Raw genomic sequence first — 15284 nt, 5'->3', positions numbered from 1 at the left:
AAATACTAGGCAGAAATCCAATCTGCAGAAAGGAGTGCTGCATCAATTTTCAATAAGCTGCCACGAGTACTCAAAAATGTTATCAGTAATCCACGCGCTTTCAAGTCGAAACTGAAGAGTTTCCTCGTATCCTTCTATTCTGTCGAGGAGTTCCTTGAAAATTTAAGCGGATTCCTGTGTTATATTGTTGACTGTATTTATTTACATAATCTTATGGCTTGTCTTTTATTGGGTTCATAAATATTTTATTTTACCTGTTATTACTTTTATGTTGTAATTTCATGCACAGACACGTTCCACGACCATGGAGAGTTTTTGCTCCTCATTTTGGTCCAATGGGACTAGATGTGTAAAAAGAAAGAAAAAATAAATGAGTTCCATAGTAATAGAAGCAACAAAAGGGCCTAGAAAATTTCTGTAACAATTTTTATTCAATTTTTTTGCAAAACATTTTCAGTTTTTTTGCTCTCTGCCTAGCCTATACCAAACTGCTTACTGCATTCACTGTGCTATGGGACTGCCATGGCAACGACGAAGAGGTGATCGTTTTAGCCGTGGTAGGCAGCCTTGGCGGCAGCGAGAGCTCCGGGCGCCCCCAGGAGGCCGGGGGCGAGGGCAGCCACAGAAGGCCCGACAGCTGGGCCAACGGCTGCGACGGCGGGGGCGGCGACCACGGCTGCCGGGGCGGCGACCACCCTGGGGGCGGCGTATGCCGCAGCAGCCGCGGCGGCGAGGGCGGCGCCGTTGATGGCGGCGTCGCGCGCCCTCGTCTGGGCGACGGCCGTCAGGTGGGCGGATCTGGCGGCGGCCACGTCAGGGGTGTCCAGGTTGTAGCCGCCAGGCCCGACGACGATGTTGGCGGGGCCGTAGGCGGCGAGGCCGGGGTGGATGCCGCCCACTAGGACGGGGGCGGGCTGGACGGCGACGCCAGGGCCGGCGAGCACGGGGGCGGCAGCAGCGACGGCAGGGGCGGCGATCCCTGCTCCCAGGTAACCCGGCTTGGCCAGAGCCACGGTCATGAGGGCACTCAGGACGATCTGCAAAGATTTCACGGTCACTCTTCTGTGATACTGTACGACCACCAATAGCTCAGATAACGACTCTCGGTTGTACTCTCCAACAAATATTCCTTTTCATCAGCTGAAATCTACATTCACAGGTTCATCTGAGTCTTGATGCTTAGCTGGATAAAAATTTTTGGCTACCATATCGCTGGAGATTAAATTCTCAAACTTTCGACAAGTGGCACCGATATCGCTCGCAGGCTTAAGACTTCTGACTGCTGGCATAGGCCAAGTGCCTGCGAAGATTCCATTACTGCGCATATGAGCGTTCGGGAATGGGCTTTGGACATTGGAAGGAAACAGAAGAAAGAGCTTGACACTTGCATGGGTACAGCATTGGTAGCTCTGAATATGGAGCCACGCCTTCCGTCCGCTCAAATCTTTGTAACTAACAATAACAACACTCAGTACTCAACAACCAGTCAAATTTCAGAAGCCGCGACATCATCGCGAAAAAACATCGACCCGTATACGTAATAAGTTTTCTTTAATTTACTTCTATGGTCACAAACTTTTTGCTAACGGATTACCGGTTTCGGTCTTTAACTACCATCATCAGATCTGTTTCATAAAAACAAAGTCCTAATGTACTGCAGCCATAGTGCATGAAACAGATCTGATGATGGTCATTAAAGACCGAAACCTGTAATCTGTTAACAAAAAGTTTGTGACCATAGACGTAAATTAAAGGAAATTTATCACACAAAATTATACATTCGTTAGCCAGGACATTATCACCACTGCCACGGCGACGTTGGATGCCGCGTAGTGGCGTTGCGTGCACGTGACGCGGTAATAAAAGTGTGTAAGCGGAGCTGACACTGACGGCATATCACCCTAATGAAGATATGGGCTGCAAATGGGGAAATCCATTGAGATAAACGACTTTCACAAAGGGCAGATTATTCTTACGCAGATACCTCGAAAACTGCAGAGCTGCCTCGAATGTTGACGTGCTACTGTCGTGAGCATCTACAAAAGGAGGTAAGACATTGAAAGTACTATTAGGCCCTAAATGGTTGACGTCCGCGACTCTACACAGAACTTGGGGTTCGGAAGCTTATATGCTCTATAGGATAGATGGTGATCTGCTGTACGATGCTGGTGCACGCAGAAGTGTTTTGTAGCACACCATTCGTTGTACGTTGTTGAACATGTAGCTCCGCAGCAGACCACCCTTATATGTTCAGTGTTGACCTAACAACATCATAAAGTACGACTGCAGTGTGCACGGGTCCATCGGGATTGACTGTCGATCACTGGAAACGTCCCAGCTCTACGGGCGAATCACATTTGTGTTACAGAGGTCGATTGTCGTCTCCACAATCGCCGTCATCGAGGTGAACAGCGTCTTGAAATGTGCAGCGCTCACGGGTACAAGCTAATGGGAACAGTATTGTGCTATGGGAGTCATTTTCCTGTGCTTGCATGAGACTTGTGTAGTAATCGAAGACACGCTGACAGCTGCTAACCACGTGCATCCTTTCATGCTTGATGTCATCCGTGACGGCGATGTCATCTTTCATTAGTATAAGTGTCCGTATATCGCAGGCAGAAACGTGCTACAGTGGTTTGAGAAACACTATCGAGAACGCACATCGATGTCTCGACGACCAAATTCCCCTGCGTAAGTCCTATGGAAGCTATGTGGGTCGCTATCGTTCACTATCACCTGGTACGCAAATCAGTAACCCGTTATTTACGTGAATTACATGACCTGTGCGAAGACATGTAGTGCCACATACCTGCAGAAATCTACCAATAAAATGTCAGCTTCCTGATCGCAGAATCATTGCTGTATTTCGTTCCAAAGACGGACAAACAACCTATTAATCATATGGTCATAATGTTTTTGCTCATCAGAGTAACATAGGCACAGGAGGGTGCCTTATTCGCAACTACGAATTTCACGTCAGTACAGACGCTTCTTCAGGTTTATAAGAGTTATGTTTCCATGCTGCGGATGGACACTTTACGCAGTTCCAGCTTTGGGGAAGTTAGCCTCGTTAGCAATCAAACCACATTGGTGGGTTGTCATTTTGGAATTGAGTACAGCTGGAAGATGCTTGTTAAAATGTACATAGCATGTAAACTTGAAGAGGCGTCCCTGCTGACGTGAAATTGCTAATTACGAATAAATCACCTTCATATAGCTATGCGGCTTTTGGAAACACTTCACCATTCCTGACTTTTTAATTGTAATTTTTATGACAACCTGACTAGTTATTGAGTGTTGTTATTGTTATTCGCTATGTATCTGAGCTGTGATTGCCCTTCACAGAAAACTTTTGTAAAATCATTGCCCCAGCAGCCGACCATCACTATGGCAGGCTGTTTAGCTCACCTCCTCATGCTTGGGTTAATTCAGGTTACCTCTGGAACTTTCTGGATACTGCCGTTACTCGCATACAAGGCAGACACATTACCTATCCCTGCTCTCAAAATGCTTTAGCTAGTGAGAACTATAATGCTGAAACCTGTAGAAAGCTCTAGCATTTTATCTCAAGTTATGTAGCTTGAAGTCGAAGAACGTTTTCTCCCTTCACAGAGTCTTACGGTTTAGCACACTCCTGAAGTGCTTGGTTACAGTAATGAAATGATAATATTCCATATCATTGATATTTTAATCGATTTTAGAAGTATTGTAAGTAATTTACTTATCATAGAATAAAATTACGTACCACTGATGATATGGAAACTATTAGAAGCCAGCGGAAATAAAGCGTGTCTCAGTTGTTTGTAACAGGTATGTAAGATTTTTAGCTTTACATTGTGACTATATAGATGTTTTCATAAATAATTCATTGTACCATTTGATGACAGGTTTCACTGCCTTTCCTTTCTCAGAGATCAGACATACACTTAGCTGACAAATGCCATGGGATACCGACGTGCAGGTGTACAAGTGGCTTTATTATCGCGTACAAAAGGTATAAAAGGCAGTGGATTGGCGGAGTGTGATCTACACTCAGATGAGTCATGTAAAAAGGTTGCCGACATCGTGTGGCCGCACGAAGGGGATTAACAGGATTTTAACTGAAATGGTAGTTGGAGCTAGATGTGTGGGACATCCCATTTCGGAAATAGTTAGGCGATTCAGTATTCCGATATCCCCAGAGTCAAGAATGTGTCGAGAAATCAAATTTCAGGCATTACCTCTTACCACTGACAGCGCAGCGGCCGGCGGCCTTCACAAACGGCCAAGGACAGCGTCGTTTGGGTAGAGTTGTAAGTGCTAACAGACAAGCAACACTGCGTGAAATAACCACGGAAATCAATGTGGGACGTACGACGAACGTATCCGTTATGACAGTGCAGGGAAATTAAGCGTTGATGGGCTACGGCAGGAGACGACCGACGCGAGTGCCTTTGCTAACAGCACGACATCGCCTGCAGCGCCTCTCCTGGGCTCGTGACCACACCATTTGGGTACCAGAAGACTGGAAGACTGCGGCCTGGTCAGTTGAGTTCCGAGTTAAGTTGGGAAGAACTGACAGCAGGGTTCGAGTGTGGCGAGACCCCGTGAACCATGCGCCCAAGTTGTCAACAGGCACTGTGCAAGCTGGTGATGGCTCCATGATACTGTCGCTTGTGTTTACATGCAACTGAAGGAGTATTCTGGTCGAAATGAACGATCATTGATTGGAATTGGTTATGTTCGGATGTTTGTGGACCACTTGCAGCCACTCCTGCACTCAATGTTCCAAAACGACGATCGAATTTTTTTTGGATCAAAATGCACCATGTCAATTGTCCGCGATTGGTTTCAAGAACATCCTGGGTAATTCGAGTGAATGATTTGGCGACCCTGATCGGCCGAAGTGAATGCCACCGAACATTTATGGGAAATAGAATGAAATTTTCATTCTACAGCGGAGTGTGCGCTGATATGAAACTTCCTGGCAGAATAAAACTGTGTGCCAGACCGAGACTCGAACTCGGATCCTTTGCCTTTCGCGGGCAAGTGCTCTACCGACTGAGCTACCCAAGCACGACTCACGCCCAGTCCGCACAGCTTTAATTCCGCCAGCAGCTCGTCTCCTACGTTCCAAACTTCACATAAGCTCACCTGCTGCCCTGCAGAACTAGCACTCCTGGAAGAAAGGATACTGCGAAGACATGGCTCAATCTTCCAGGAATTTTCATCTCAGCGCACACTCCGCTGTAGAGTGAAAATTTCATTCTAGAAACATCACCCGGGCTGTGGCTAAGCCATGTCTCCGAAATATCCTTTCTTCCAGGAGTGCTAGTTCTGCAGGGTTCGCAGGAGAGCTTCTGTGAAATTTGGAAGGTAGGAGACGAGATACTGGCAGAAATTAAGCTGTGAGGTCGGGGCGTGTGTCGTGCTTCGGTAGCTCAGATGGTAGAGCACTTGCCCGCGAAAAGCCATGTCTCCGCAATATCCTTTCTTCCAGGAGTGATAGTTCTGCAGGGTTCGCAGGAGAGCTTCTGTGAAATTTGGAAGGTAAGAGACGAGATACTGGCAGAAGTTAAGCTGTGAGGACGGGGCGTGTGTCGTGCTTCGGTAGCTCGGATGGTAGAGCACTTGGCCGCGAAAAGCAAAGGTCCCGAGTTCGAGTCTCGGTCCGGCACACAGTTTTAATCTGGCAGGAAGTTTCATTTATGAGAAATAATCGACAGGTCAGTTCGTGCTCAACATCCTGCATCGGCAACACTTTCGCAGTTGCGGACGGCTGTTGAGGCAGCATGGCCCAGTATTTCTGCTGAGGACTTCCAAAAACGTGAGTCCATGCCACGTCGAGTTATTGCAATTTGCTTGCTAAAAGGAGGTTCGACACGAGATTATTGAGCTGTCCCATGACTCGTCACTTCAGTGCAAAGTCTCATCTACGAATATTTGACAGGTTCATATTCAAATGGAATAGCACTAACGTCGTACCCTACATGTACACTCCTGGAAATGGAAAAAAGAACACATTGATACCGGTGTGTCAGACCCACCATACTTGCTCCGGACACTGCGAGAGGGCTGTACAAGCAATGATCACACGCACGGCACAGCGGACACACCAGGAACCGCGGTGTTGGCCGTCGAATGGCGCTAGCTGCGCAGCATTTGTGCACCGCCGCCGTCAGTGTCAGCCAGTTTGCCGTGGCATACGGAGCTCGATCGCAGTCTTTAACACTGGTAGCATGCCGCGACAGCGTGGACGTGAACCGTATGTGCAGTTGACGGACTTTGAGCGAGGGCGTATAGTGGGCATGCGGGAGGCCGGGTGGACGTACCGCCGAATTGCTCAACACGTGGGGCGTGAGGTCTCCACAGTACATCGATGTTGTCGCCAGTGGTCGGCGGAAGGTGCACGTGCCCGTCGACCTGGGACCGGACCGCCGCGACGCACGGATGGACGCCAAGACCGTAGGATCCTACGCAGTGCCGTAGGGGACCGCACCGCCACTTCCCAGCAAATTAGGGACACTGTTGCTCCTGGGGTATCGGCGAGGACCATTCGCAACCGTCTCCATGAAGCTGGGCTACAGTCCCGCACACCGTTAGGCCGTCTTCCGCTCACGCCCCAACATCGTGCAGCCCGCCTCCAGTGGTGTCGCGACAGGCGTGAATGGAGGGACGAATGGAGACGTGTCGTCTTGAGCGATGAGAGTCGCTTCTGCCTTGGTGCCAATGATGGTCGTCTGCGTGTTTGGCGCCGTGCAGGTGAGCGCCACAATCAGGACTGCATACGACCGAGGCACACAGGGCCAACACCCGGCATCATGGTGTGGGGAGCGATCTCCTACACTGGCCGTACACCACTGGTGATCGTCGAGGGGACACTGAATAGTGCACGGTACATCCAAACCGTCATCGAACTCATCGTTCTACCATTCCTAGACCGGCAAGGGAACTTGCTGTTCCAACAGGACAATGCACGTCCGCATGTATCCCGTGCCACCCAACGTGCTCTAGAAGGTGTAAGTCAACTACCCTGGCCAGCAAGATCTCCGGATCTGTCCCCCATTGAGCATGTTTGGGACTGGATGAAGCGTCGTCTCACGCGGTCTGCCCGTCCAGCACGAACGCTGGTCCAACTGAGGCGTCAGGTGGAAATGGCATGGCAAGCCGTTCCACAGGACTACATCCAGCATCTCTACGATCGTCTCCATGGTAGAATAACAGCCTGCATTGCTGCGAAAGGTGGATATACACTGTACTAGTGCCGACATTGTGCATGCTCTGTTGCCTGTGTCTATGTGCCTGTGGTTCTGTCAGTGTGATCATGTGATGTATCTGACCCCAGGAATGTGTCAATAAAGTTTCCCCTTCCTGAGACAATGAATTCACGGTGTTCTTATTGCAATTTCCAGGAGTGTATATGATCTACTTAAGAGCACCTATCTACATTTGATTCTAGCTACATCACAATTTTAGAATGTTCCTAGTGTGTAGTCATCAATATACAGGATTATTGCCTGCATGTAATCTCAGAAAAAGCCGCTATAGAGTCCTCACTTACAGGTACGATACAAATAGGAACAATCCCATTACAGAATGTTTGCTTTTCCATCTAGTTAGCTCTGTGTGACGATAAATGAGTCCACTTCGCTGTTACACGGACGCTTCATAACGGACGACAGAAGTGGATAAGAAAATGGACGCCGGGAGGTAGGTCCTACTCACCAGGCACTTCATGGCTGCGCTACCGCTGCTGCACGCGTCTCGATGGTTGTGCTTCTGTGCTGTGCTGTGCTCTAAGTGGCCACAGGGGGCGTATATATAGGCCTAAGCGTCGAGGCGGCACCACGAGCTGGAGCTCGTGAAAGTAGTGTTGTCGGCCTCCGCGGCGTCCTCCATGGGCGTGTGCTCTAATCTATGCAGGCGACTAGTGTACTGTCCGGCCGGCCGTCCCAGCTGCCTGTGGCGAGGCACTTGTCGCCTTTACAGTTGTCTTACACCAGTGGCGGCCGCACAGTGCAGAGTATTTTGAAACTCTCCACGTGTCTTACAACATATAGTGCGCACATAACTTACTGGATTCCGGCAGCAGCTGACAAGAGTTGTAACAACAATGACTCTGTAATATTGTACATATAAGTAATTCTTCCCATCTAATTTTTCGATAAACTTGTGTAATTGAGGTTCTGATTTCAGTTTTTTTTTTTGTTTCATGCCATTGTGTTCGGGAAACTGTAAATAAGTTTCAATGTGAATATTAATGTTGATGTGAAATGTCAAGTAATATTGTAATAGAATTGAAATGTAACAAATGTTGAGACTGTTGTAAGATGTTTAAAATTGTAACTGTGCGTCTGGTCCATACGTAGGCAATGTGTTAGGATATGTAGAATGCAAAACCTCGGGTGAACGCCCTGTCTGTAAGGGAGCGGTTAAAGGTGGATGGCAGGCGAGCGCGGGAAAATGCGCTCGGGCACTGCACGGCACAACGGGCTCAGTTGTTGTTGGAGTTTGGCATTGGTTTGAGCAACACATTCTGGAGCGAGGAGGCTCTCCTGGAAGACATAGCTTCACTGAGCATCGGGTATGCTGTTCCAGCGCCCACACAGCATGGCAAAATTCAATAGGCACTAAATAGAAAAGTATTGCGACGCTAAGAAGAATTAAAGTGCCGATAGCCCGCATCTCGTGGTCGTGCGGTAGCGTTCTCGCTTCCCACGCCCGGGTTCCCGGGTTCGATTCCCGGCGGGGTCAGGGATTTTCTCTGCCTCGTGATGGCTGGGTGTTGTGTGCTGTCCTTAGGTTTGTTAGGTTTAAGTAGTTCTAAGTTCTAGGGGACTTATGACCACAGCAGTTGAGTCCCATAGTGCTCAGAGCCATTTTAAAGTGCCGATACATCAAGAGCCATAGCTGTGGTTGTATGTGTGCTCTGTGCCTCGCCATCTAGCCTCCCGCCAACCGCCGCATCGATACTAGCAGGTTGAAACTTTTAGTATTGTATTCGTGTGGATCAGAGATTGAACTGTGTTCCTTTGGTGCAATAATAACCTAAATTTTACCAGAACTTTCCCATCATTTAATTATCCTCACAGCTAACCTACACAGGGTCTTTTCCAAATGTTGTGCAATCCGAGTGTCCCGAAATGAAAATTAAAATTTGTGTCAATAATAATCATTTGCCGAACTAGCTATGTTACAATGGTGTTTAAGGAAATGTTTTGTTAATGAACCAGTAAATGAATAACGAAGATCTAACGAAGTTGAAACATAACTTTAGTATTGATATAGTAATGAAGTTTATTATTTCGAGACAGATTTAAAGGCATTTAAATGAGCAGTAAATAAGATGAGAAGAGTAGTAACTTATATACTGGAAATCTTGAACCCATCATAAGCTCAGTAACCAGTTTTTTAAATACAGCGATCATAACAGTTTCAGGGTCCCCCCTCATTCATTTGAATTCTGAAGTGTTCTAAATTGGTTTGACCAGCAAAAGTTAAAGTCAATGTAAAAGTCAAAATTTATCAGTATTTTATCTATATCAAAACTGACATTTTGTGTGTGGCACGAAAGTGTAATTTCTAGGGTAACCTATGCCCGATTTTAATCAGATTAATAGACAGTATAGTTTTGTAGTATACATTATAGCGTAGTGTTATGTATACATCCATATCAGTACAGAAAGTGAAGCTATCAGTTCAATAGATTTTCTGGTTCTAAAATTCGACTATATTATGCAGTGTTACAACTTGTTGTTTTGCATGAATATATACCAACTTGTATAGGGAAGAAACTCAGTTAATGCCTAATTAAGCTGGCAACCGTATTATTATCGAATTGGTAGCATCTTCTGGGTTGCTTTTGATCCATCCTGACGTGTAATTGCTTTTCGAACTTACTTGACGGATCATTGTTATTACAGAGTGGATGTAAGTCTGATTTGCCACCATTCAGGTACACGCGGTCGATAACTATAAGAAAATCCTTTCTCATAAGGTGAATCCCGCTCACTTACAATAGCACATGTTTTAACGAGTACTGTGTCAGGGATTACAGAGTGATCGGCTACCATGAAACAGCTCTAGACACGGAAAGGATATCAGAGGACATCGCGACCATACAGGCAGCCCTACCGTAGGTTCAACGAGATCGGAGGACAGCTTTTCATCAGAGGACAGGTTCCTAAAGTACGGTAGCAGTGTCTTCAGTAGTTACAGGCGCAACAATCTGGATGATTGAATGATTTGGTCTTGTAACACCAACCAAAAAGGCCTTGCTGAGCTGGTACCGCAAACGGCTGGAAGTAAGGGGAAACTACAGCCGATATACAAGAAAATATCAGCCTCGATTGCGGCAAAGAAACCAACCTTTACCTACGTTTCAGCCCAAATAATCGAGCCTTCTTCAGAAGATATACCTGAATCTATAATTAAGTGGACATGGTCTAGAAATAAAACTAAAACAGCCTGAAAAGGCGTAGTTACATTTTAGAAATGCGATACATAAGTACTAAGTGACTACGCCTATTCAGGCTGTTTTAGTTTTATTTCTAGACCATGCCCACTTGGACAAATTATAGATTAAGGTATATCTTCTGAAGAAGGCTCAATTATTTGTAGTGAAACCTATGTAAAGGTTGGTCTCATTACCGCAGTCGAGGCTGATAGTTTCTTATATATTACATTATCACGATTGCTGACAGTGCTGCAATGTTGAAAGTACGAAACTACAGCCGCTATTTTTCCCAGTGGCATGCAGCGCTACTGTATGATTAAATAATGATGACACCCTCTTCGGTAAGATATTCCAGAGATAAAACAGTCCCCTCTTCGGTTCTCCGGGCGGCATATACTCAGGAGAATGTCGTCATCAGCAAAAACAAAACTTGCTTTCCACGAATCGGAGTGTAGAATGTTAAATCCTGTAACAATTGTGTTACTAAATGTGACACTTCTGTCACTCAATGTAACTGGGTTTTCTCTTTTGATGCTGTCAATTGTCAGGATGAGCATTCTAAAGCATTCTGTCAGGGTGAAAATATTAAATACATTAACTTTTCTCTCTTAATAACATGTGGGCAGGGTGGGTTCTTCCTTGGCTCGGGTATGAGGTCGAATGAAAGATCATTTTTACATAAGATAACTTTTATTGAAGATTTGTACAACTGTATCTTACGGGATGTTCTGGTTCGGAGAGTGGCAGCTGTGTCGTTTGTGAAGTCTTCTGCTGCGGCAGCGGCGACGGCGGCGGCGGTGTCTGATTACGCGTAGCGGTGTGTATCTCGTGTCGCCGTCTCGCCCAGTTGACTGGAGACACGCAGCGCGAGGTGGCCCGTTTAATTATTGCGAGCGAAGTCGTGCATCGGATGGTGATACCTTGGATGTGGCGTCCCAGTGTTTCTCTTCTCTAAGCGGCCGCGTGTGTTGTGCGTCGACCAGCGGAGCGGCGCGGCGGGGCAAGGCCAGTGTCCCGAACTCGAACCACGGACCTCCGCTTGCCAGTCTTCGGCTGTCAGGTCTTCATCCCAGCTCACAAATGACTGCTGAGGTGAAGCCGTCTCCTTCCCGTCCTCACCAGTCACCCGGGTACGTAAAAACCAGACTTCAAATACCTTTTAACTACTGTCTTCTGGCGCCGCGGCTGCTGCTTGCTATTCCATTACAGTGGCGGACTTGGTGCGTCTGTGCATGAAGCAGTCTCTTCTTGCATGATGGTCTTCAGCACCGAAACTGACTGAAAACTACTGCTGCTCTTCTTTTCTTCCTTCATCTCTCGTCTTCGTCTCTGTCCCCATCTCCGTCTTCGTCTTCGTCCCCGTCTTCATCTGTCGGGCCCACTGCGTCTCGCGTATTTATTCACTTCAGTTCACTGGAGGTGAACGACTTCACGGCCATTGCCTCTTCTGTCACGTTGGAAAGCTTCTCGATGAATCTTCTTAACGTCGGTCATTGTCTCTTGGCATGTAGGCGGAGGCCTCTGATCACATGTGATGACTGAGAAACACGTGAGCCGGTCATTGCCTCTTCCGTCACGTTGGAAAGCTTCTCGAAGAATCTTCTTAACGTCGGTCATTGGCTCTTGGAATGTAGGCAAGGGCCTTTGCTCACATGCGACAATTGAGAAACACGTGAGCCGGTCGGGCGATGCCCTGACGGCTGAATCGACATCGCCCGCTTATGTGGAACTTGCTGACTTCACGGTCATTGTCTCTTCTGCTCTGCTGTTGTGCCCGCTGTGTGCCAGTATGTAACTCTCCAAACTAAACCAAGTTTTCCATTTATATTCTAATTTATAGTTCACTTTGATTTCACTAATTTATTTACATAAGTACCACTCAACATTCCTCCACCCTTCAGAGAAATTCGCCCTCGAATTTACCACTCAAGATTCCTCCACTCTTCACACGGAAAAAGCACAAGCAATGAAAACTCTCGATTTAGAAGATTACACACGCTTCACATTAAGTATGTGGAAAATACTTTATCACTTTACAAAAGCACTGTATGGTCATGAATCACATAGTTCTTACATAAATGGTTGTAATAAGTGTAACAAATCTTGATGACAGTGAATAAACAAAAAATAGATTTTGCACTTAGAAAATTACATAGCAACAACTGTTTAATCTACCCTATACTAATGCAAGAATATCTATTCTACAGTATTGTTTATTTTAACAAGAGACTGTTTAATAAAGAGTGAAGTACAATAAACAAAATTAATACAATAATGCTCAAAAGTAACTACTGAAGTACACCAGTTAAGAGTGTGGTATCCAGTTAACGAGGGTTTGATGAAGTGGTATATTATTATTTGGCTTATTTTTTCGTCTTAAATAAAAGAAAACGGTACAAAGCAGAAACACCAACACAAAGGTTCCAGATATACCCGTTCCTAGCATTATAATTTTAGTTTTGCCTTCACCTTTTAATTTTAAGACATGTTGCATCATAACATTGGCATCAATTTTGCCTTGCTGTGAGTTTATGACTTCAGAAGGGAACTGTCAAGGGACTCATTGAGGTAGGATAGGTTTTGTGTAGGAAATGCTTGCATGGCGTTTTCTGAAAAAAGCAAACAACCTAGTAAAAACAAAAACAGAGAAAAGAAGGAAGACATTGTTAACTACAAGATCTACATGTTTCTACGTTCAAGTTTTCTTTCTTGAAAAATAAACCATTATCATGTATTAATTATTCACATCTGTATATTATCCACAGTCTACTAAGATTCCACTAGGACATTCGCACTCTTGGTCGAAGATTGTATGGTGCCATGTCTGTATGTTGTGCCGGCGTGGCCACTCTTCTTCCTCTTCAGGAACTTCCTCCATCCTTCGGAAAAGCAGACACTATTGTTGAAGGAATTACATCTGGAGCGCCCTTAAAAGGTTTTTAACGACTTGCATGGACAATGGTAGTTCGGGTGGGGAGTTGCAATTTAACGTTGACTGGTGACGCTATCTCAATAATTTGATAAGGACCTCTGTAGTTTGTTACAAATTTCTTCGTTTTTCCTTTCGCTATGTAAGGAGTTGAAAGCATAACCCACTGACCGATTTTGTAATTTGGATATTTAGCTTGGGTATTACCGAATCTTTCCTGTCGTTCCAAAGCCTTTGTATTAGATTTTTGAACCTTTTTCCATACATCCGTCATCATTCGACTGAAATCTCTTACTGTTTCTCCGACTTTTCCGTTTTTCTGCCTGATTACATCAAAAGGGGACCCCATTTTTTTCCCATAGACCACTTCATAAGGTGACATGCCAGTTGCTTCATGCGTTTTGGCGTTGTATACCGACACGATTATTGGTAAATACGTATCCCAATTAGAATGTTGTTCGTTAATATAATAACTAAGCATCTTGCCAATTGTCCGATGAACTCTTTCTGTGCGCCCGTTGCACTGAGGGTGTAACGGAGTTGTGCGTAATTTGCGTATTTTTAATAAGTGGCATAGCTGTTTCATTAATTCAGACATAAAATTAGATCCCTGATCTGTGATAATAGCTTCAGGTACTCCAAATTTAAGTATCCAGTTGTTAACTAAAGCTTGGGCAACTGTATTTGCTTGCTGATCTGGGAGACTCACCATAGCTAGATAGAGTGAAAAGTGATCGATAATTGTAAGAACATACTTATTACCAGCAGGTGTTTTATGAAATGGCCCGTAGAGATCCACTCCGCAGATTTGAAATGGACATGAAGCCTCGGGGAGCCTCTGTAAGGGTATTTTTGAACGAGAAAGTTCAGCTCGTTGTGCGCACGCAATGCAATTACGAACGTACTGCGCAACATCCTGCTTTCTGGTTTGCCACCAAAATCGCTCTGCTACTCGTCTTTCGGTTGTCCGCTGTCCACCGTGTCCTGCAAGGATATGATCGTGGGCCTCTGCCATTATTTCTTGTCTAAGGTGTTGGGGAACAACAATTCGTGGTCCAAGTTTTGTTTACGGCATAATACACCATCTTCAAAGCAAAATTGTTTTTTAGTTGCGTATTTTTTACATTCTGTATCCTCATCTTGTGCCTTTTTCCAGTCCTCAGTATCTCGGCCTGTTGCTTCCAATAGTGCTATTTTCCGACTTAGGCAATCTGCATTCGTGTGTTTTTTGCCTGGTTTATGGATAACTTCTAAATCCATTTCGGAAAGACATAGGGCCCAACGGGTAAGACGACTAGATGGATCCTTTAATCGAAGCAACCATTTTAAAGCTGCGTGGTCTGTAATAACCTTGAATTTTCTACCATACAAGTAGCATTTAAAGTATTTGATACCATAAATAACACTTAACAATTCTTTCTCCGTTGTGGAATAATTTCTTTCTGCCGTTGTTAGTTGTCTCGAAGCGTAGGCTATGGGGTGTTCCACGCCATTAATATTCTGACTCAAAACAACTCCTACTGAATGACCACTTGCGTCACAGGATAAAATAAATTCTTTATTATAATCTGGGTAGGCTAATACAGGACTGTGTGTTAACTTATCTTTAAGGGTTTGAAATGCAGATTCACAATCTTCAGACCAATGAAATTTTGCAACCTTTTTCAATAATTGGGTTAAGGGTCGGGCAATTTCTGCAAAATTTTGAACATATTTTCGGTAATACGATGCGAGACCAATGAAACTTTGTACTTCCTTAACGCGTTGTGGTGTTGGGAAGTCCTTAACTGCCGAAATTAATCGAGGATCTGTTTTAATTCCTTTTTCACTAATGACATGCCCTAGGTATGTAACCTCTGTCAATGAAAAACGACATTTTTCCATATTTAATGTTAATTTAGCTTTTCTAAGTCTCTGAAA

At 45.3% G+C, this 15284-nt stretch overlaps 1 protein-coding gene across 1 annotated transcript; it reads right to left on the bottom strand.

Moving 5' to 3' along the window:
• Nucleotides 1-548: 548 nt before the first annotated feature.
• LOC126474275 (cuticle protein 18.7-like) lies at nt 549-7757 on the bottom strand. Its single transcript, XM_050101740.1, has 2 exons — nt 7705-7757; nt 549-1037 (listed from the first exon to the last, which is right to left on the bottom strand). Exons 1-2 carry the CDS (start codon nt 7714-7716, stop codon nt 549-551), a joined length of 501 nt encoding a protein of 166 aa, XP_049957697.1. The 5' UTR covers nt 7717-7757.
• Nucleotides 7758-15284: the final 7527 nt, after the last annotated feature.

The sequence above is a fragment of the Schistocerca serialis genome, chromosome 4 (assembly GCF_023864345.2).
Source record: "Schistocerca serialis cubense isolate TAMUIC-IGC-003099 chromosome 4, iqSchSeri2.2, whole genome shotgun sequence".
Lineage (NCBI taxonomy): Eukaryota > Metazoa > Arthropoda > Insecta > Orthoptera > Acrididae > Schistocerca > Schistocerca serialis.
This window is presented reverse-complemented; position numbering and strand designations above follow the sequence as displayed.